Genomic DNA, 19,631 nt, shown 5'->3' on the forward strand with positions numbered 1-19,631 from the left:
GTATCCACACATAAGGGTTAGCTCTAGCATCCACCTTTCACCTGCAACAGGGGGAATAAAACTATGAGTACTCAATTATACTCAGCAAAACTTACTCGACAGGAGAAAGAAAAGACTCCAATGATATGCAAGGCTATCTGGCTTGCGGGTTTATTGCATTTGCAGGAAGCATTACTAAGCGTGCGTCCTTATATTCAATTTTTATTAATAGCCGCATTGGTTCATTAACTAACCATTCTATGTAAGCACTTGTGCTACTTTCAAGCAGGTGATAAGCAATTAGATTTCCTTTCTCCATCTTTTATCTTTCAGTTCTTACTATAATGCTAAACCATAGACAAGCCGTACCGAATTGTCCGGTGATTCATGAATCAATGCCCCTAGCTGGGTACCCCAAAAACACATGCCCCGCTTGTACCCAAGGCACAAGCAGGACCGACCCATCACCCTCCTGTCCTGGGTGTCCAGGTCCCTATCCAAACTAGGGTGTTACAATCTCACCCCCAGATTGTATTAAAACGCTTACCAAATCATATGCTTACATCTCTATTAGTAGGTGGTTAGCTTGGTAGGTTATGCTGTTATACAGGTACTTGTTTAACATTCCAATAGGTGTGTATGTTAGTTTTGCAAATGGTAGTGTTGGTCACAGCCACAATCACGGTCCAAGGGACTCAAATAAATCAATTGGACTTAACACCCACACAACTAGTTTTGATTGGTGCTAACACAAGAATGGACGATGGCTGTAACATACGACTAACTATTTCTTTCTAAAAAGAGGACAAATCAAAGGGATGGTTCCTTTCAAAACAACCATTCATTGCCTAGGCAGGTAAAAAACAGACTTCCGAGTAAACACATAAGCGCCTAACCATCCATGAGATTCTTTGAGCGTGGGGTGCAAAATGGAGGAGGGCTCTGGTCCCATGTCCAACACAGATCATTTGGGTTGCATGAGAGCAGATGCTTAGTAGTGGCCATGAAGTGTCCATCCACATTCTTCTATGATTTGATGGATAATGACACATTGAGGAACCTAAGGATACTTTTCATTGTCATGCCAGCCTCCGCCAGCGCGCCTGGGCCGGCCACTACCCATCGGTGACCAGCCTATAGGTACTCGGGGCCTCTGCTCCCTCTGTCTCTAGGCCACTGACAATTTGGAACATTGCTAATAAATTTCAAAACTCTCTATGGATGAATGACATGAAAGGGTCATCGGGCTTTCCCAAGGAGAGCCATGTCGGGTCATCTGCATGGACCTCCTAGGATGCATCAAGGTGATTTCTAGATCTCTCTGTCAGTAGATATTGTAGTAACGTGGTGCATGCTGGATCCAATTGCATTCGCTTTGGTCACTGAAGAACATTCCACAAACAATTTGTTTGAGCGATGGTGTGGGTACAGGAAAAGCAAACTATAGGAATCTATGATAGGAATGTGCTATCATGTTGCCATTTTTAGGTAAATATTATATGTTTGGGGCAATAATTGGTTGTCCCATGCTCTATAAGTTGTTAGCTGTACCAAACGCCCAAGCTGCTATTCCTAAAAATTTAGTATCTCTAAACTACCAACAACATCCTCTGCTGTTGGTGGTGAAGCTGGAATGGAACTTATGATGGGAAAACTAAATAAAAAGATCTGGGTAGGGAATAAACCTATGGCGGTGGTGAGGCTGGCTGAAAGCATCTAGGCCCCTAGTTGGGTTTCGGTGATTAATGACAATACATGATTACTGTGACTAATGTGTGTTTTGTAGATGCAATTAACTTAGGTCATGATAATGGCAATTGATTGGGCAATCATGGTTGTCATGCCCCTACGATGGAAATCGTTTTGGTTTTCAAAGGATGAACGACAAGATTAAGGATGGACTAGTTCTAAGTGTCGTTTAGAGTTGAAGAGACACTTAGAGTAGTTTAGGACTTTGTTTTTTTTTTGACCATACTATTAAGGGGGGTATGGACGGGTAGCTTGACCTAGGTGAGTCTAGTTGGTTAGGTGTGGTGCGCACTTGCTAAATCTAGAACTAGGTAGCTCTTAAAAAGCCCTTAGATCATTTGGAGCAAACTTTATTCACATATAATTGTGAGATAGAAGTGAATGGAGGGTCAAATACTGACCGAACGCTAGCGCAGAGTCCGGTCAGTTCATTTGATCGAGGTGAAAACGTCTAGTGTGACCGGACGCTGAGAGGTGAGTGACTGGACGCTGGGTGCCAGCGTCTGGTCAACTCTAGTAAGGTTCCAAAGAGGGAAAATCATGACCGAATGCGTCCGGTCACAACTTAAACACTAGGTTTTAGGAAGAACTGACCGAAGCATCCGGTCAACATGATTAGAGCGTCCAGTCACCCCGTAGAGGCACATAACGGTTCGTTTTGAACACAGGTGTATAAATGCTTCCTTCATTCATGTGGGGGGGTACTTTTGCTCATTCCAACAGTTGAGAAACATCCTTGAGAGTGCTAAGAAGAGCAAGGTCCTAGTGAGGTGATTGAGATTTGAAAATCCAAGAGAGAGACCTTATTAGTGAAAGCAAGAGTAGCAAAGTGTGCATCCACCCTTCTCATTACGCTTGTCGAGGTCAAGTGAGAGTTCGTGCTTGTTACTCTGGTGATCACCATCACCTAGATGGCTTGGTGGTGATTGGGAGCTTGGTGATCATCTGGCAGAGCTTGTGGATGACTCAACTCAAGTTGTGAGCGGTTGTAGGTGATTCACCGTGATGGAGTGTCAAAGAATCAACCCATAGAGAGCACTTGATCCTTGCGCGGATCAAGAGAGAGCTACACCCCTGCGTGGGTGCTTCAACGAGGACTAGTGGGGAGTGGTGACTCTCTGATACCTTAGCCAAACATTGCTGTGTTCCTCCTTCTCTCTTTACTTTGAGCAATTCAATTTTTGTCTTTACATTCATAGAATTTCCATGCTAGAGTAGGATTGGAACTTAGGTTGCAAGTCCTTTGTGCGGTAGAACATTAGAAACACTTTCTAGGCACAAGAGGTGAAGTTAGGCTAACCGTAGGGCTTAATTATTCCAAAGAAATTTAGAATTAGCCTAATTCACCCTCCTCTTGGGCATCTTGATCCTTTCAATTGGTATTGGAGCCTCGTGCTCACGTATTTAGGCTTAACCGCCTAGTGAAAGATGTCTCATGGGGATGGACCTCCTCCTATCTTTCAGGGGGGTGATTTTCCTTATTGGAAAATCCATATGGAGGCGTATTTAGAAGCTCTAGATGTTGGAATACTTAGAACCACCTCACAAGGCTTCCCAAAACCTCGAGATGCTACACACCTAGAAGGCAATGAGGTGAATTATGAGAAATAGAATGCAAAGGCTCGAAACACCATCTTTAGAGGCCTTTATAAAGACGTGTTTAATCGGGTGAGGAACCACAAAGACACCTATGCACTATGGTCAGATATTTGTGCACTCCATGAGGGAACAAAGAGCGAGCATGAGGAACGCTATCATCTTGTCATGAAAAAGTTAAATTCATTTGAGATGCTTCCTAAAGAGAGTGCTAATGAAATATACTCATGTTTGAATGTTCTTGTAGAGGAAGTTAATGGGCTTGGACTTACTCAAATGCAACCATCCGACATTGTAAGAAAAATCTTGAGTGTCCTCCCCATTGACAAATATGGGCATATTGTGATCATGCTTCATCAAGGTGATCTTTCCACCGCTACACCAACACAAATCTTGGAAAAGATCAATGCTCATGAGATGTACATACACATCATACCACAAGATGGCTCATCCTCTACCAAGAAGAAAGACAAAGACTTAGCATTCAAGTCTAGCCAAGAGAAGGGCAAAGCAAGACTTGAGTATAAGAGCTCAAGTGATGATGAAGTTGATGATGCAAGTCTTGCTCTCATGGTGAGAAGAACTGCCAATATGCTAAAGAAGCTTAACAAGAGTGGCATCAAGTTTGATGGGAAGAAAAAGAAGTTCTTCACTAGCTCTAGAAGGAAGCCAATCTCAAAGATGGATTGCTACAATTGTGGAGAACTTGGTCATCTAGCACACCAACGCACAAAGGCCAAGAAAGACAAGTACAAGAACAAGTACAAGGGCAAGAAAGATGACTCAAATAATGAAGAAGAAGATGAGAAGAAAAAAAAAACAAGCCATACAAGAGAAGGATGGCAAGAAGAATGAATTCCACAAGAAGAAGAAAAGTGGAAAGGCATACATCATCGGTGATTGGCTCACAGACATTGATTCATCAAATTGCTCATCCGATGATGGTAGTGATAATGAGAAGGTGGCTGTCATTGTGATTGACTCTTCATCATCTTCACCGACACCACCGCTATCATCCTCTACACACCTATGCCTTATGGCCAAAGGTGAATGAAAGGTATCAAATGATGATGATAGTAGTAGTGATGATCATGCTAACAATTATGATTGTGATAGTGATAGTGATAATGAATTTGAATCACCTTCATATGATGAACTTGTCAAATTGCTAAACAAATATACTAGGATCATTAGAAATACTAGAGCTAATAATTACAAGCTATAATCTAAGAATGATTCTCTTTTAGCTAAATGTGATATAGCCGAAAAGGCTAGTGTTGAGCTTAGAGAAGCAAATGATGCTATATCATCCAAACTCAAAGAGCTCAAATCTTCTAAGAAAGAGCTTAAAGAAAAACATGATAAACTTGAGAGGATACATAATGAGCTCATCACTAGCCATAATATGCTAAAAGATGAATATACAACTCTCAAGATTAATCATGATAATCTTATCATTGCTCAAGAATATTTATCCAATGAGCCACATGATGCTACTAACGATGTTGTTGAGATAGATATAGCTACATCATGTGATGATTTGATCATTAAGAGCATTGAGCAAAGTTCTAGTAGCAAGGGCAAGCGGGTGGTTGAGATCGATAATTATGATGAGTTTGTCAAGCTCAAGAATGACAATGAAAAGCTCAAGAAAGAACTTGAAGAGCTCAAAACCACCAACACTATAGTGCTAGAAACTCTTGATCATGATGGTGATTTGATTCTTGAGAATAAGAAGCTCAAAGAAGAGAACAAGAAGCTCAAGGAAGAGAAAAATAATGATGCACTCAAGGAAGAGAACAAGAAGCTCAAGTTGGAGAAAGAGCATCTTAAGATTGGATTGAGCAAGTTCACAAGAGGCAAGCATCTTCAAAGTGAGCTAGTAATGAACACTGTCATGAAGATGGCTAGAAATGGCATTGGGTACATGGCCAATAAAGAGAAGAAGGCTCAAGCTCAACAACAACAACAAAAGCCAAAGCCAAACAAGTGTTTTGAGTGTGGACAAGAAGACCATTTTGCCCATGAGTGCCAAACGCCACCGCCACAACCCTTACCCAAGCATGCTAGACCTTTTGCCTTTAATGCTCATTACATGCTTAGAAAGGATTCTAGTGGAAAGATAAAAGTCATGTTCTTAGGACCTCCCAATAAGAATAGGCCTAAGAAAAATTGGGTAGCAAAGTCACTTGTTGAGAAGATGAAGGGCCCTCAACAAGTTTGGGTTCCTAAAGCTTGATCTCTTGTGTGTAGGTGAACTACAAGACCGGTGGAAGTCATTGGGTAATTGATAGTGGTTGCACACAACATATGACCGATGATCCTCGTATGTTCACCTCACTAGATGAAGACGTAGATGGACAAGAAAAAAATCACATTTGGAGATAATTCAAAGGGCAAGGTTAAAGAATTGGGCAAAGTGGCAATATCAAATAATCATTCAATCTCAAATGTGCTATATGTTGCTTCATTGAGCTTCAACTTGCTATCCGTTGGACAATTGTGTGATCTTAGCTTCCAATGCTTGTTCACCGAGAAGGAAGTTGTTGTATCTAAGAAGGATGATGATCAAGTGATATTCAAAGGATTTAGATATAACAATCTATATTTAGTGGATTTCACCTCCGAAGATGCTAACTTAAAGACATGCCTATTCACTAAAACAATACTTGGGTGACTATGGCATAGAAGACTTGCTCATGTTAGGATGAGCTCACTTAAGAAGCTAATGAAGAATGATTTGGCGAGAGACTTTTTTGGATCAACAACATATAAAAGTTTGGGAGGAAATCTTTATTGTCTTGTGATTGTTGATGACTATTTAAGATACCCATAGGTATTCTTCCTTCATGACAAATCCAAAGTTACATCATGCTTCAAGAAGTTTGCCAAGAGAGCACAAAATGAATTTAAAGTGAAGCTCAAGAAGATTAGAAGTGACAACGGCAAAGAATTTGACAACACAAACATAGAAGCCTATTGTGATAAAGTTGGAATCAAGCATGAGGTCTCCGCAACATATACTCCTCAACAAAATGATATAGTTGAGAGAAAGAACCGGACATTGATCACACTAGCAAGAACAATGCTTGATGAGTACAACACTCCTAAAGCTCTATGGGCGGAAGCTATCAACACCACTTGCTATACATCCAACCACCTATTCTTTCAAAAGTTTCTTGGCAAGACACCTTATGAGTTGCTCAATAGGAAGAAGCCAGACGTCTCCTTCTTTAGGGTGTTTGGTTGCAAATGCTACATCTATAAGAAGCGGCAATACCTAGGAAAGTTTTAAAGACATTGTGATATTAGTTTTCTTATTAGTTACTCATCAAAGTCCAAAGCATATAGAGTATTTAATCATGCCACCAGCTTGGTTGAAGAAACATATGATGTGGAATTTGATGAATCTAATAGCTCCCAAGGAGCACATGAGAATCTTGATGATGTAGGTGATGAACCATTGAGGGAGGCTATGAAGAACATTCCGGTAGGAGACATCAAACCTAATGATGATGAAGATGATGTACAAGTGATCAATCCACCTTCTTCATCAAATATGCCACAAGATGGTGATAAAGATAGGAGAGTAGAAAATAAAGACACTCATGTCTCCTGTGAACAAATGGTGACACAAGCATATGATGTTGATGCTCCATAACCTCCCCCTCAAGTGGTTGATAGAAGAAATTCACCTCTACTACAAGCTCATCCACAACATCTCATCATAGGGAGTCCATCAAAGGGAGTAATGACTCGATCATAAAAGCTTGCTTCGTTTATTGAACATCACTCTTTTGTCTCTTGCTTTGAGCCTACTAAGGTAGAAGAAGCTCTTCAAGATTCAGATTGGATAAACGCCATGCATGAAGAGTTGAACAACTTCACCCGCAATGAAGTGTGGACTCTTGAAGAGCGACCACAAGGTGCAAGAGTCATTAAAACAAAGTGGGTGTTCCGCAACAAGCAAGATGATCAAGGCATTGTTGTAAGGAACAAGGCAAGACTAGTTACAAAGGGGTTCTCTCAAGTCGAAGGTTTGGATTTTAGAGAGACCTTTGCACTAGTTGCAAGACTAGAAGCCATCCGTATCCTCCCTGCATATGCATCACATCACAAAATGAAACTATATCAAATGGATGTGAAAAGTGCATTTTTAAATGGTTTTATTAATGAACTAGTCTATGTTGATCAACCTCTCGGGTTTAAAGACCCTAGATATCCTAATCATGTTTATAGGTTGTCCAAGGCGTTATATGGGCTTAAGCAAGCCCCAAGAGCTTGGTATGAGCGCCTTTAGGACTTTCTCATTGAGAAGGGCTTCACCATTGGGAAGGTCAACACCATATTATTCATCAAGAAGCTTGATGGACATATCTTTATTTGTCAAGTGTATGTTGATGATATCATCTTTGGATCATCAAATGAAGATTCTTGCAAAGAGTTTGGTGAATTGATGTCGAAGGAGTGCGAGATGTCAATGATTGGAGAGCTTACATTCTTTCTTGGTTGTCAAGTCAAGCAAATGAGAAGGGATTTTCATCTTTCAAGAGAAATATACAAATGAAGAGATTCAAGATGGATGAATGTAAGTCAATCAAAACACCAATGCCAACTAATGGACATCTTGACCTAGATGAGGGATGTAACACGGTTGATCAAACTCTCTATCGCTCTATGATTGGTAGCTTGTTATATTTAACCGCATCTAGGCCCAACATCATGTTTAGTGTTTATATGTGTGCTAGATTTCAAGCTAATTCTAAGAAAACTCATTTAATTGATGTTAAAAGAATTCTTAGGTATCTTAAGCACACACCAAGCATTTGCCTTTGGTATCCCAAAGGAGCTATATTTGAATTAGTTGGCTATTCCGATTTGAATTATGCCGGTTGCAAAGTTGATAGAAAAAGCACATCCAGAGGGTGCCATTTGCTTGGTAGATCACTTGTGTCTTGATCCTCCAAGAAACAAAATAGTGTAGCTTTGTCCACCGCCAAAGTGGAATACATTGACATGGGTGCTTGTTGTGTACAAATTCTTTATATGAAACAAACTTTGCTAGACTATGGTATAGTTCTAGAAAAAGTGCCTCTTTTGTGCGATAATGAAAGTGCCGTAAAACTTGTAAATAATCTAATTCAACACTCTCGCACCAAGCACATAAATATCCGCCATCACTTTCTTAGAGATCATGTTGCAAAGAATGATATTTCATTAGAAGGTGTAAGGACCGAGGATCAATTGGCGGATATCTTCACTAAACCGCTAGATGAGGCGACTTTTTGTCGATTGCGGAATGAGCTCAATGTTCTTGATTTTAGCAACTTCACTAGAAAATGAGCTTGTGTTGTCCCTTGCATTATATTGTAATATACAACATGTTTACTTTGTGGTAATGCATATAGGGCTTGTCTAACATGGTTAAGATAACCGCCGAAAAGCGAGTGAAGAAGCTTAACCTTGGATCAAACTTGACAAACAACAAGATTTACTTTCAAGTATTACATTGTATATGCATGAATGTTGTTTTATTGTTTCTCTTCAATCACCCTTTTATTGCCTATTTTATTCAAAAGAATTATAGCCTAAGGTAAAATACTTTGAAAAAATTGAGGGTTTGAGAGATGTCACTCACATCAGTCCCAATTGGTGTTTATTTGGGTCTTATTAAAGTTGGGACTTGATTAGGAATAGGCAGCTTGAAGAAACTTTAAAGATTTGCTAGAAAAGAGTGACCGGATGCTGCACTAGACTCTAAAGTCCAGCGTCCGGTCAGTTCACAGGAGGTGAACCTTGTTGCAATGGAGTGATCGGACTCTATTGTTCAACGTCCGGTCAGAAGGCGTTCCTACGTCCGGTCGAGCGAAGATGAAGGAGATAGGTTGGACCAGACTCTAGCTGCGTCCGGTCAGTGGTGATCGAACGCGTCCGGTCATGATTCCATGTGTTTTGGACCTCTCTAGAATCGACCGGACTCTAGGTGGCAGCGTTTGGTCATTGCCACCGGAGCGTCCGGTCAGTAGAAATCATGCGGGTTTAGGACTTCTTCTCCATTTCATTTTCTATCACGCTGGGGGCCACCATATAACCGCCGTACATGCCGTGACCCTAATCTCGCATCTTGCATCACGCCGACATCGCCGCAGCGCCCTAGTCGCCGAGTCCACAGCTCGCCAAGCCGCCCACGCCTTCTCTACGCCGCCGCCGCTCGCCCGCGCCGTGCTCCAGTGCCACCGCTTGCCCACACCAAAGCAGCGCTGCCTCTATGCCAGCAAAAGCACCGCTGGTGCCCAAGCCGCCTTCATCAACGCCACCATGCCATCTCCCTGCACCATCTCCCCGCGCCAGCAACTCCAAGCCCGATCCAGCGCAACATTGTCTCGCCAAACCCTAGCCTCGCATTGTCGTCCCGGTGGTTCCCCGCGTATTGTTCCTCTGCTCTTCGATTCATCGGTTCATAGGTAGCAAGCTCTCATTTCCAATTTCATATCTATTGCTTGCTTCTTAGGGTTTTGTATCTCTGTATATGTTGTAATTATTCATATATCCGATCTATTCTAACGTGCAGCGAGTTGGTGTTTCTGAGGTCTCATTGGCAGTTGTTAGTTAACTCGGGGCCAAGCTTGCAAGCACGGATCGAGGCCAAGCCTCAGAAGTGATAGTTGGGAGTTGATCTCTGTCAGAGGTAGCAATTCGTTTTAGATGGCCCATATCAAGAATGCCAGTGGTGGTCCAGGCAATGAGGATCTGAGGCGTCCACCTCGCTTGCCTTCTGAGTCAAAAGGCAATGCAATGAAGAAGCTTGCAACGAAGAAGTGCAAGTATCCAGACACTGACACAGCAAGAGCAGCCGTAGTTGTAGCCACTGCAGAGCGTGTAGAGGTAGGAGGTGCTATGAGTGGTGTAGTGATTATAGAGCAACTTTCTCTAGCTCAGAGGGCCACTGTCCAGGAGGTTAAGCATCATGGTGGTCTAGCTAGGATAGCCATGGTTGGAGGATGATGTGTCGCTATTAATGAGAGTCAGCCTCAGGGGGAGTCACAACAGCAGGCACATCAGATAGAGCAGCCTTAGGAGGGAGAGCAGGTAGAGGAGATAGAGTCAGCACCATAGCTTCGCCACTCTAGTCATACTCGTACCCAGGTGACACCAAGGGTAGAGACACAGCAGAGGGGTTCTTGTCTACCTCCCAGACCATAGGGTCCGCCTTCAGTGACTCACTTAGATTTGAGGGCCGCCATGGCCAAGCAGGTGCAGCAGCTCAGGTTCATGCAGTTTGAGGAGTGGTTTCCACCGAGGCGGGATGAGCGTGCATCAGAGGGGTTCTACACACCACTGTAGGAGGATTTTTATCATGTATATCTTAACAGTGGGGCAGTATTCAAGTCTCAGAGGGTGTGCAATATTGAGTCCATTGTAGTAGCAGCTGGAAAGCATATTCACCCTTACCTATCCTACTTTCCAAGGCTGATAGACTTACTCAGACGGACAGGCTTATATGTTCCATCTTGGGTCCATGAGTTCTATGCTACACTTTGGATTGACCCACAGCATAGATTTATACATTTTGATTTCAGAGGCAGAGACTATAGGCTGATGAGCTTTAGGGTCAGATAGATATTCAGGCTTCAGGAGTAGCCCATCCGGCTAGATGAGGTGTGCTATGGACAGACAGGGCCTCCTAGACGCCCTCACGATGGTCTTGTACCCCCTATAGATCTAGTCCGCCATTGCTTCATAGAGCCTTTCGGTGAGGGGTCAAACAGGACTCCTAGTGATCTCACTCCTACAGCTAGAGTGCTTGATGCTATCATGAGGAGGACACTGCTTCTGAGGATGGGATATCATGAGGGATTGACTCGCATTCAGCTGTGGCTTCTAAACTCTCTAATGCAATAGTCTGTATTTGATATTTGGGATCTCCTACTATCAGATATAGAGGATACTATTGCAGAGGGGTTTAGAGGTCATCGACAGTTGCCCTATGCCCACTAGATTACTTTTTTGATACACATGGCAGTTACTGTGAGGCCACCTGAGATGCTAACAGAGTATAGTGGTGCTACTACAGAGTTCTCTGCATACAACATGACTCAGATGCTCCACCACAGTGTAGGGAGGACACCCAGCCAGTCATGCCGTTGCCCAGAGATGCCAGAGACTATAGCCCAGCAGGATAAGACCATCAGGGGCATAGCATCTACAGAGGAGGAGTAGTTAGATGCTCAGTAGGACGAGATGGTTGGGAGCGACCCTAGTGATAGCTCAGATGATGACTACCAGGCTATCTCTCAGATGCCTCCATGACGACATGATCATGAGGCCGGTAGCTCCAGTTTAGCTCCACCTACACCACAGACAGACCCTGCTCTACTTGCTATCCTTGAGCAGATGAGACAGGATCAGGCTCGCCAGGCCTAGGAGACCGCTGCTATATTTGCATAGTTCCAGACTAGGCAGGATGAGTTCTAGCGACAGCAACAGGCTATACAACAGTAGCAGCAGGCCATGCATCAGCAGCAGCTCCTTGGATTTATGCAGCATGTTGTGACAGCTATTGGGGCTCCACCGCCATAGCCTTCACCCTAAATCGGCCAGCCTGCCACCACTTCTATGACTCTAGTTGTACAACCCAGTGGGCTTTAGAGTCAGGGATAGCCACCAGCACAGTTTCCTTCTCCTACAGAGTAGGTGTCCTAGTGGTTTGCCTTGCCAGTGCTGGCCCCATAGTTCACACCTTTTCAGACGGGCTTTACACCGGCTCAGACTTCCTCACTGCTAGCGCCAGATACCATAGTTTCTAGGAGCCTTGGTGCTACCTTCAGTGAGTTGACAGGGCAACCTACTTCGCCATATCTACATGTCCTAGGTTCTTCCACAGTTGCACCTATTACTGGGACTATAGAGATGCTCTCTTCTTTAGTTGCATCATCAGAGCCGCCTGCTATAGTCATACCTACAGACTCTTAGGTCGCACCAGTCCCTGATCCGACCCAGACCACTTCAGCATCGCTTCTAGCTAGAGAGGGTCAGACAGCTCAGAGCTCAGGATCAGATGATGATGGCACATAGTTCTAGCTCGCTCCTCGTACCTCATTGCTCGACTTGTCTGCTGTAGCCCCACCGACTGACCCTTAGGTTTTGGTGTTTGACGCCAAAGGGAGAGAGGGATCGAGTATGTTAGACTTAGGGGGAGCAACTTATCTAGGGGGAGTTTATATTATCTATTATATTTGGTTTTTGATGTGTGATACACTATTATGCATTCATGTGTTTACTTTCATGCATCAAACTATATTTATGTGATAGTGATATCTACGTGATCATGATATTTGATATGTGTGCTCTCTACTTTGAATTATTTAGATATCATATCACTTGTGTTATGCTCATTTGCTTTGCTTCCGCATTTTACTCCGATGCAAATGAGCTTTATTACTTGTACTCATGCTTATTTCATATCTTTTGAGTACATCATGTTGGCTTAGGTCATATAAGCTTGCCTAACTCTTTTGTTCTTATTGTCAAAAGCTTATATGAACCAAGCATGTTAAAAACCTCAACTATTTCACATACTCGAGGTGGTATTGTCATCAATCACCAAAAAGGGGGAGATTGAAAGCATCTAGGCCCCTAGTTGGGTTTCAGTGATTAATGACAATACGTGATTACTGTGACTAACGTGTGTTTTGCAGATGCAATTAAGTTAGGTCACGGTAATGGTAATTGATTGGGCAATCATGGTTGTCATGCCCCAACGATGGAAATTGTTTTAGTTTTCAAGGGATGGACGACAAGGTTAAGGATGGACTAGTTCTAAGTGTCGTTTGGAGTTGAAGAGACACTTAGAGTAGTTTAGGACTTTGTTTTTCCTTTGGCCATACTATTAAGGGGGGTATGGATGGGTAGCTTGACCTAGGTGAGTCTAGTGGGTTAGGTGTGGTGCACACTTACTAAATCTAGCACTAGGTAGCTCCTAAAAAGCCCTTAGATCATTTGGAGCAAACTTCATTCACATATGATTGTGAGATGAAAGTGAATGGAGGGTCAAATACTGACCGGACGCTGGTTCTGGTGTGACCGGACGCTGGCGCAAAGTCCGGTCAATTCATTTGATCGAGGTGAAAATGTCTAGTGCGATCAAACACTGAGAGGTGAGTGATCGGGCACTGGGTGCCAGCGTCTGGTTGACTCTAGTAAGGTTCTAGGGAGGGAAAATCATGACTAGACGTTGTCCAGCATTCGGTCACAACTTAAACACTGGGTTTCGGGGAGAACTAACCAGAGCGTCCGATCAACATGACCAGAGCGTCCGGTCACCCCGTAGAGGCATATAATGGTTCGTTTTGAACACGGGTGTATAACTACTTCCTCCATTTGTGTGAGGGGGTACTTTTGCTCATTCCAATAGTCGAGAAACACCCTTGAGAGTGCCAAGAAGAGCAAAGTCCTAGTGAGGTGATTGAGATTTGAGAATCCAAGAGAGAAACATCATTAGTGAAAGCAAGAGTAGCAAAGTGTGCATCCACCCTTCTCATTAGGCTTATCGGGGTCAAGTGAGAGTTTATGCTTGTTACTCTTGGTGATCGCCATCACCTAGATGGCTTGGTGGTGATTGGGAGCTTGGTGATCATCCGATGGAGCGTGTGGATGACCCAACTCAAGTTGTGAGCGATTGTGGGTGATTCACCATGATGGAGTGTCAAAGAATCAACCCATAGAGGGCACTTGATCCTTGCACAGATCAAGGGGGAGATACACCCTTGCATGGGTGCTCCAACGAGGACTAGTGGGGAGTGGCAACTCTCTGATACCTCGGCCAAACATCGCCGCGTTCCTCCTTCTCTCTTTACTTTGAGCATTTACTTTGAGCAATTCAATTCTTGTCTTTACATTTGTAGAATTGCCATGCTAGAGTAGGATTGGAACTTAGGTTGCAAGTCTTTTTGTGTGGTAGAACGTTAGAAATACTTTCTAGGCACAAGGGGTGAAGTTGGGCTAACCATAGGGCTTAATTATTGCAAAGAAATTTAGAATTAGCCCAATTCACCCCTCTCTTGGGCATCTTGATCCTTTCACTAACAAAGCGCAATCATCATACCTATTAGATGTTTCACTCTCATGTTAATTTCTGGCGTGATTCATGCTGAACTTACCATTGGGGGCAATATATTTATGCCAGGAACCCTACCGGTATCCAATGTTGGGCCATTGGTTCATGCATACTGCTAAACAGGAGAAGTAGCAAACCAATGAGGTCAGTGCTTATGCCCCCAACTCCATCGTACTGATTTCCACAATCTCCATGGGAGAACTCCCCCATGTTGCATTTTTTCCCATTCTCCAACCAAACTCTACATAGCTAAGTGGTACAATGCTCATGCAAACCAAATCGCACGAACTTATTAGTGCATGGGAGTCAAGTTGGGAGTGCACGCATAGCATAGATATTCATGTAATGTCCAGGGAGCTGGATATGCTGACATGGAAGGAAAGTAGATGAAGCACTTTAATCAAACTGAGGCAATAGTACACATGAAGCGAAAACAAACAGGGAGGACTACATATTATTCTTCGAGTTTGGTAACTCGAATGGCTGGTGCCAACACACTACTAAGCCACTCTAGCCGACAGACAAAGGTCCTAACTTAGGCACTACACTTAAGACAAAAGCATAAAGATCCTTATCTACTAAGGTGGCATAGTGGACTAATGGATACATGAGCCCAGGGACCTCCAAAGGACAACACAAGTAAGGACTCATAGGCCAAGGATATAGCACACCGGTGCACTACTCACTAGTTGACAGACTTAAAACTGGAGCACTGATTATGGCACCACCATGTGGCCCATAGAACAGCATCAGATTTATTGGATGAAGCTGTGTAGCGATAGGTAGTTGATGGTGTTCACAGAGGTAGGCTTACACATCGCTGCAAGTTGGAAATACTTTGTCACCCAACTGATGGAACCAAACAATAAAATAGCACAAGAATGAAGAAGCTACCTTGCCCCATCTTTCTTTGCAACGAATAGTTCCCTACGAGCAGACCTTGATCTCTTGCCTAGAATAGTTCTGCAAAAAAAACATATAAGCAAACCACCCATATATGGGCCTTACTTCATCCGGGAAGGTAGACCACAACCACATATAAGGATCAATGTTGGAGGAACCTAATGTAATACCTTATAAACTAATTTCATGGGGTGAGAAGAGTACACTATGTGGATATGCAAACGATATAGATTACTTAGTCGACAAAAGTGCATACCCATGGTGTACACGGTCGGAGCACAACAAAAATTACATTTAGAAAGGACGACCAAGTGGAGGGAATGAAGAGCACGAGAGGAGAGGACCGACACGAACAAAAGGAAAAGAAACAAAGAAAACAGGAAGCCGAATGTATAGCAGTAATGACACAAACAAATAAGGCTGCAGGCATCACTTCCTAGGATCAAAACCATGCGCTAAACACATATAGGCTCTGGTCGGCTTACCCCATATTTGGCTTGTTCTGCTTATTTTTTCAGCCAGAACAATATTTTCTCTCACAATAATTCAACCAGAACAGTGTTTTTCAGCCAGTTTTAGCCAAAATTCTGCCAGCCGAACGGGGCCATATGCACACAGGAACCACCTGGTCGTCCATGATCACAACACATGTAGGTGCACAAAGTGTGCCTGTTACGTTCATATGCACATGCTAACTGAGTGAGCTCAAATGTAAAGCTTTCTCCAGCCACTCGCTAGGTCCATAATTAGGCGTTAATTTTATAAAATCTTTCGTTACCATAGGTTCACAGCACATACCTACTCTGTAGTGCTTCCTATGTAGTGTTCTTGTTACGCCATTAGCCGTGCCTGGGAAATGCCACTGCACTTGTGTTGGTGGTTTTAGTGTAACAAAGGCAAGGAGCAACAACACACAAACTACTGTAGGGATGAACTATATGAACTACAACGAGGCCACTTGCAAGCAATGGGAGGAGGATGATGAAGCAATGGGTTGGCACACCACATGCTTATATAGGCGAGAGCATGGGCGCCTCTACCACCACTGGGTGCAAAAAGCTCATTAATGGGAATGGGGCCCATCCTAAGCAACTTGTTCATGCACGCTTGATGGTTGTGAGAGCACAAATGCCCATGCATGTTCCTCGAAGCGGGAGTTGTTCTTCATGCACTGATAGCAAGGAGGCCAATCACTAAATGGGCCACCTACTTTGGCCAATGCTGCGCATGTGGATTTTTTTAACCAAAGCCACATAAAGCTTAGCATGCATGGTGTAAAAGAGGTACTATTTTACCTTTAAAAAGTAAAAGAGGTATTATTAGGTAGCTACGGTGCACATGTTCATAGTAAATCTAGATGGTAAGAGCACCTACAAATTTTATATAGCCTAGGGAGCACTCGTGCATGCATGAAAAATTATCACATTGGCTTTAGCTTTTAGCTAGCTATAAATTTATGCATGTGCAGGGACAAGGAACCAACCACAGGCGATGTAAATTTTTGCTCATCAGTAAATTTTCTGTAGATAGTTAAAGAGGTCCATGCTATAGTCTCACCTGGGGTTGCTTCCTTTCATATAAAAATTTGGTGGCAGTAAGTTCCTCTATGTAAAAGGAGAAGGCATTACATGTCCTGTAAATTCTTACCGTCCATAGCGAATTTTCTGTATGTAAAGAGGAGCCTACATTTATAGCTTAGGGAGGAACCCATGTATGCATGAAAATTTCAATGTAAAAGGAGAAGACACAATGATGTAAATACCCGTGGTAACTTCCTACATGCAAATGATATCTACGCTTGCATGCATGCCCATTCAATTTTCTATCTAGTTCATTGAATGCATCCACTTGCTTCATCTTACCTATGGCAGTGGGTGAAAGTATGCAAGGACGCTGGCTGTGAGGTACTACTTCATCTAGGTCATGGAATTTCTATCTAACACACCAACTAAATAGAACATACGTGGACACCCTGGGAGGCCGCCTAGACGGCGTGCCTTCATATCTCTAATTGAAAGCTTATTTTGAACTATTCAACCACTGAAGAAACTGCTACAGAGAATTTTCAAGAAATTTCAATATTTGACCCTCAGTTCGTGCACCTCTAAAGATTTGACATCTAATTCGCGAGTCTTTCAAAATATAACCCTCATCATGTGAATTCTTTCAATATGAGGGTTTTCTCTCTTTTACTCTCTTTTCTTATTTCCAATATATCTCTTTCACTATTTTGAGCATGGGGAAAGACCATAGTGCTCCTCCCTGGGAACGCTTGGTTCACTTCTTGTTCTTGAAGAATAGGAAGACAACTAAGCAGGCTTCCAAGCAAGTGAGCAGCATGACGGCGAGCCCACTCACCAGGGTGCACACCGGCCATGACGGGCGTGGAGAACCCTGAGCCATAGGCCAGTGACACTACGACAGCGAGGCCGAAGCCATCGTGGCACCATCGTCGTCTAGTTGATGGCGTTGTTCAGCCCTTCCTCGTGCAGCTTGTTGGTGCGCATGTGCTTCGTGATGCCCTGCTTCCGCATGCGCATCTGCTCTAGCTGCGAGTGCACCTCGTTCTTGATGTCACTCACCTGCTGCTTCAGCTCGCACACCTGCTTGTTGCCACCGCCGCCTGGGCTGATGGCGTGCGCCCTTGGCGGCCATGTGTAGCATAGTCTGGCCCTTCTTGTTGTGCGCAGCGCAATGCTAGGCTCCGCCTCCAGCAGTGTGTGCACCACCTCCACGTGCCCGTTCCGCGCCACGGAGTGTAGCCTCGTCTTGCCGTACTCAGCGGCCACGAACAGCGGCGTCTCCCCGTCCTAGTTCTGCTTGGACAGCAGTGCCCCGAGCTCCTTGGCATCCTTACCGGACATCATCTCCCAGCATGGCCATGCTTGTCCTAGACCTAGGCCTGGGCACACGCGGAGCACTCTGCCTAGCCACGTTCGTCCTTGGTGCACGCTGGGTGGGGGCCGGCGGTGGATGGTGGACCGACGCCAGAGTAGCCAGGACCAGGTGGTGGCTGGAGCGACGCATGCTCTACGAGTCGCGACCCCACGACTGGTGTTTGAACGAACTAAGCGAAGCCTCCGTCTTCAAGTCTTCTTGTCCAGGGAGGGGCACTTTGGTCTTTTCCCATGCTCAGAATAGTGAAAGAGATATAATAGAAATAAGAAAAGTGAGCAAAAGAGAGAAAACCCTCGGATTGAAAGAATTCATATGACCTAGGTTATATTTTGAAAGGCTCGCGAATTGGGTGTTAAATCTTGAGAAGCACACTAATTGAGGGTTAAATTTTGAAATTTCTCGAGAATTCCCTCCCTCCTCCCATGCGTCGTCTCTGTACAGGTGACTCGGGGGTGACCCAACCCCACCGCGGGGACCCTACCACACCGGCTCCCTAGCCACCACCGCCGCTCCTCGGCTAGCGGTGGCGACGGCCAGCTGCGACACCCAAAAAGGCCCCTCCACAGCAGTCTCCACCTCCCCTTACCGGGAAATTTACATTTTTACCATTATAACAAAAGCCACTTATTCGAATATCATCCTTAGAATGTCACTTAAAAATATACCAGAAGAGAGAAGTTTTAACATCGGATTTGCCATATTTGTGCATGTGGCACGCCACGCCAGCCTAACACGTTGGCGCCTAGTTAGCCAGGGCATGTGAAAAGTCCTTTCTGCCCCTACTTTGCTCCTCTCTCTTCTCTGATAGCTGGTCCCATAGCTCCTCTCACTACCATGTGGGCCCTAGTCGTTAGCTTCATCTCCTACCTCCGGCTGCTTCAACTCTTGTCGCTGACAGCGTTGAATGCCCATCACTCGTGCACAGGCGGCGGACATGGTAGGTCTAGGAGGGGCGCTCGCCGCGGTCTGCGCCTCCTCATGCTCATGCTCCGCCGCTTCCTCATCGGTGGACACCTGCGTCTCCACACACATGGCCGCTAGCGGCCTCTGCCAGCATCGGCGAGCTAGCTTGCCCCACCTCCAATTTCCCCTGCTACCAAGCGGCTACCAAACTGCACACTACCGTGACTCCCTAGCTTCCCCTACCTTACTCTCCTCCCACACCGCCATGGCCGGAGCTCCATCGCCACCATTGATCTCCCCCTATCCAGCCGTCTCTGCTACTCCCAATGGGCTCTGCGAGTTCGCAATGGCATGACGACTTCACACCGCTACTACTCGTTTGGCACCCCCTACTCCATCGCCGTGGACCACCGTCATTGCCGCCATTGCTGACCTGAGGTCAAGCCTGCCGATCTACGCATATACAGCACGTCTCGCCTCCCTGTCT

The 19,631-nt window shown here is 44.4% G+C and overlaps 1 protein-coding gene across 1 annotated transcript; it reads right to left on the reverse strand.

Annotated features, from left to right (window-relative positions):
- Positions 1 to 17,799: 17,799 nt before the first annotated feature.
- LOC136536050 (ankyrin repeat-containing protein At5g02620-like) lies at positions 17,800 to 19,273 on the reverse strand. The gene is made up of 2 exons (XM_066528472.1): positions 19,109 to 19,273; positions 17,800 to 18,153 (listed from the first exon to the last, which is right to left on the reverse strand). Exons 1-2 carry the CDS (start codon positions 19,271 to 19,273, stop codon positions 17,800 to 17,802), a joined length of 519 nt encoding a protein of 172 aa, XP_066384569.1.
- Positions 19,274 to 19,631: the final 358 nt, after the last annotated feature.

Source organism: Miscanthus floridulus, chromosome 2 (genome assembly GCF_019320115.1).
Source record: "Miscanthus floridulus cultivar M001 chromosome 2, ASM1932011v1, whole genome shotgun sequence".
In the NCBI taxonomy this organism is placed as follows: domain Eukaryota; kingdom Viridiplantae; phylum Streptophyta; class Magnoliopsida; order Poales; family Poaceae; genus Miscanthus; species Miscanthus floridulus.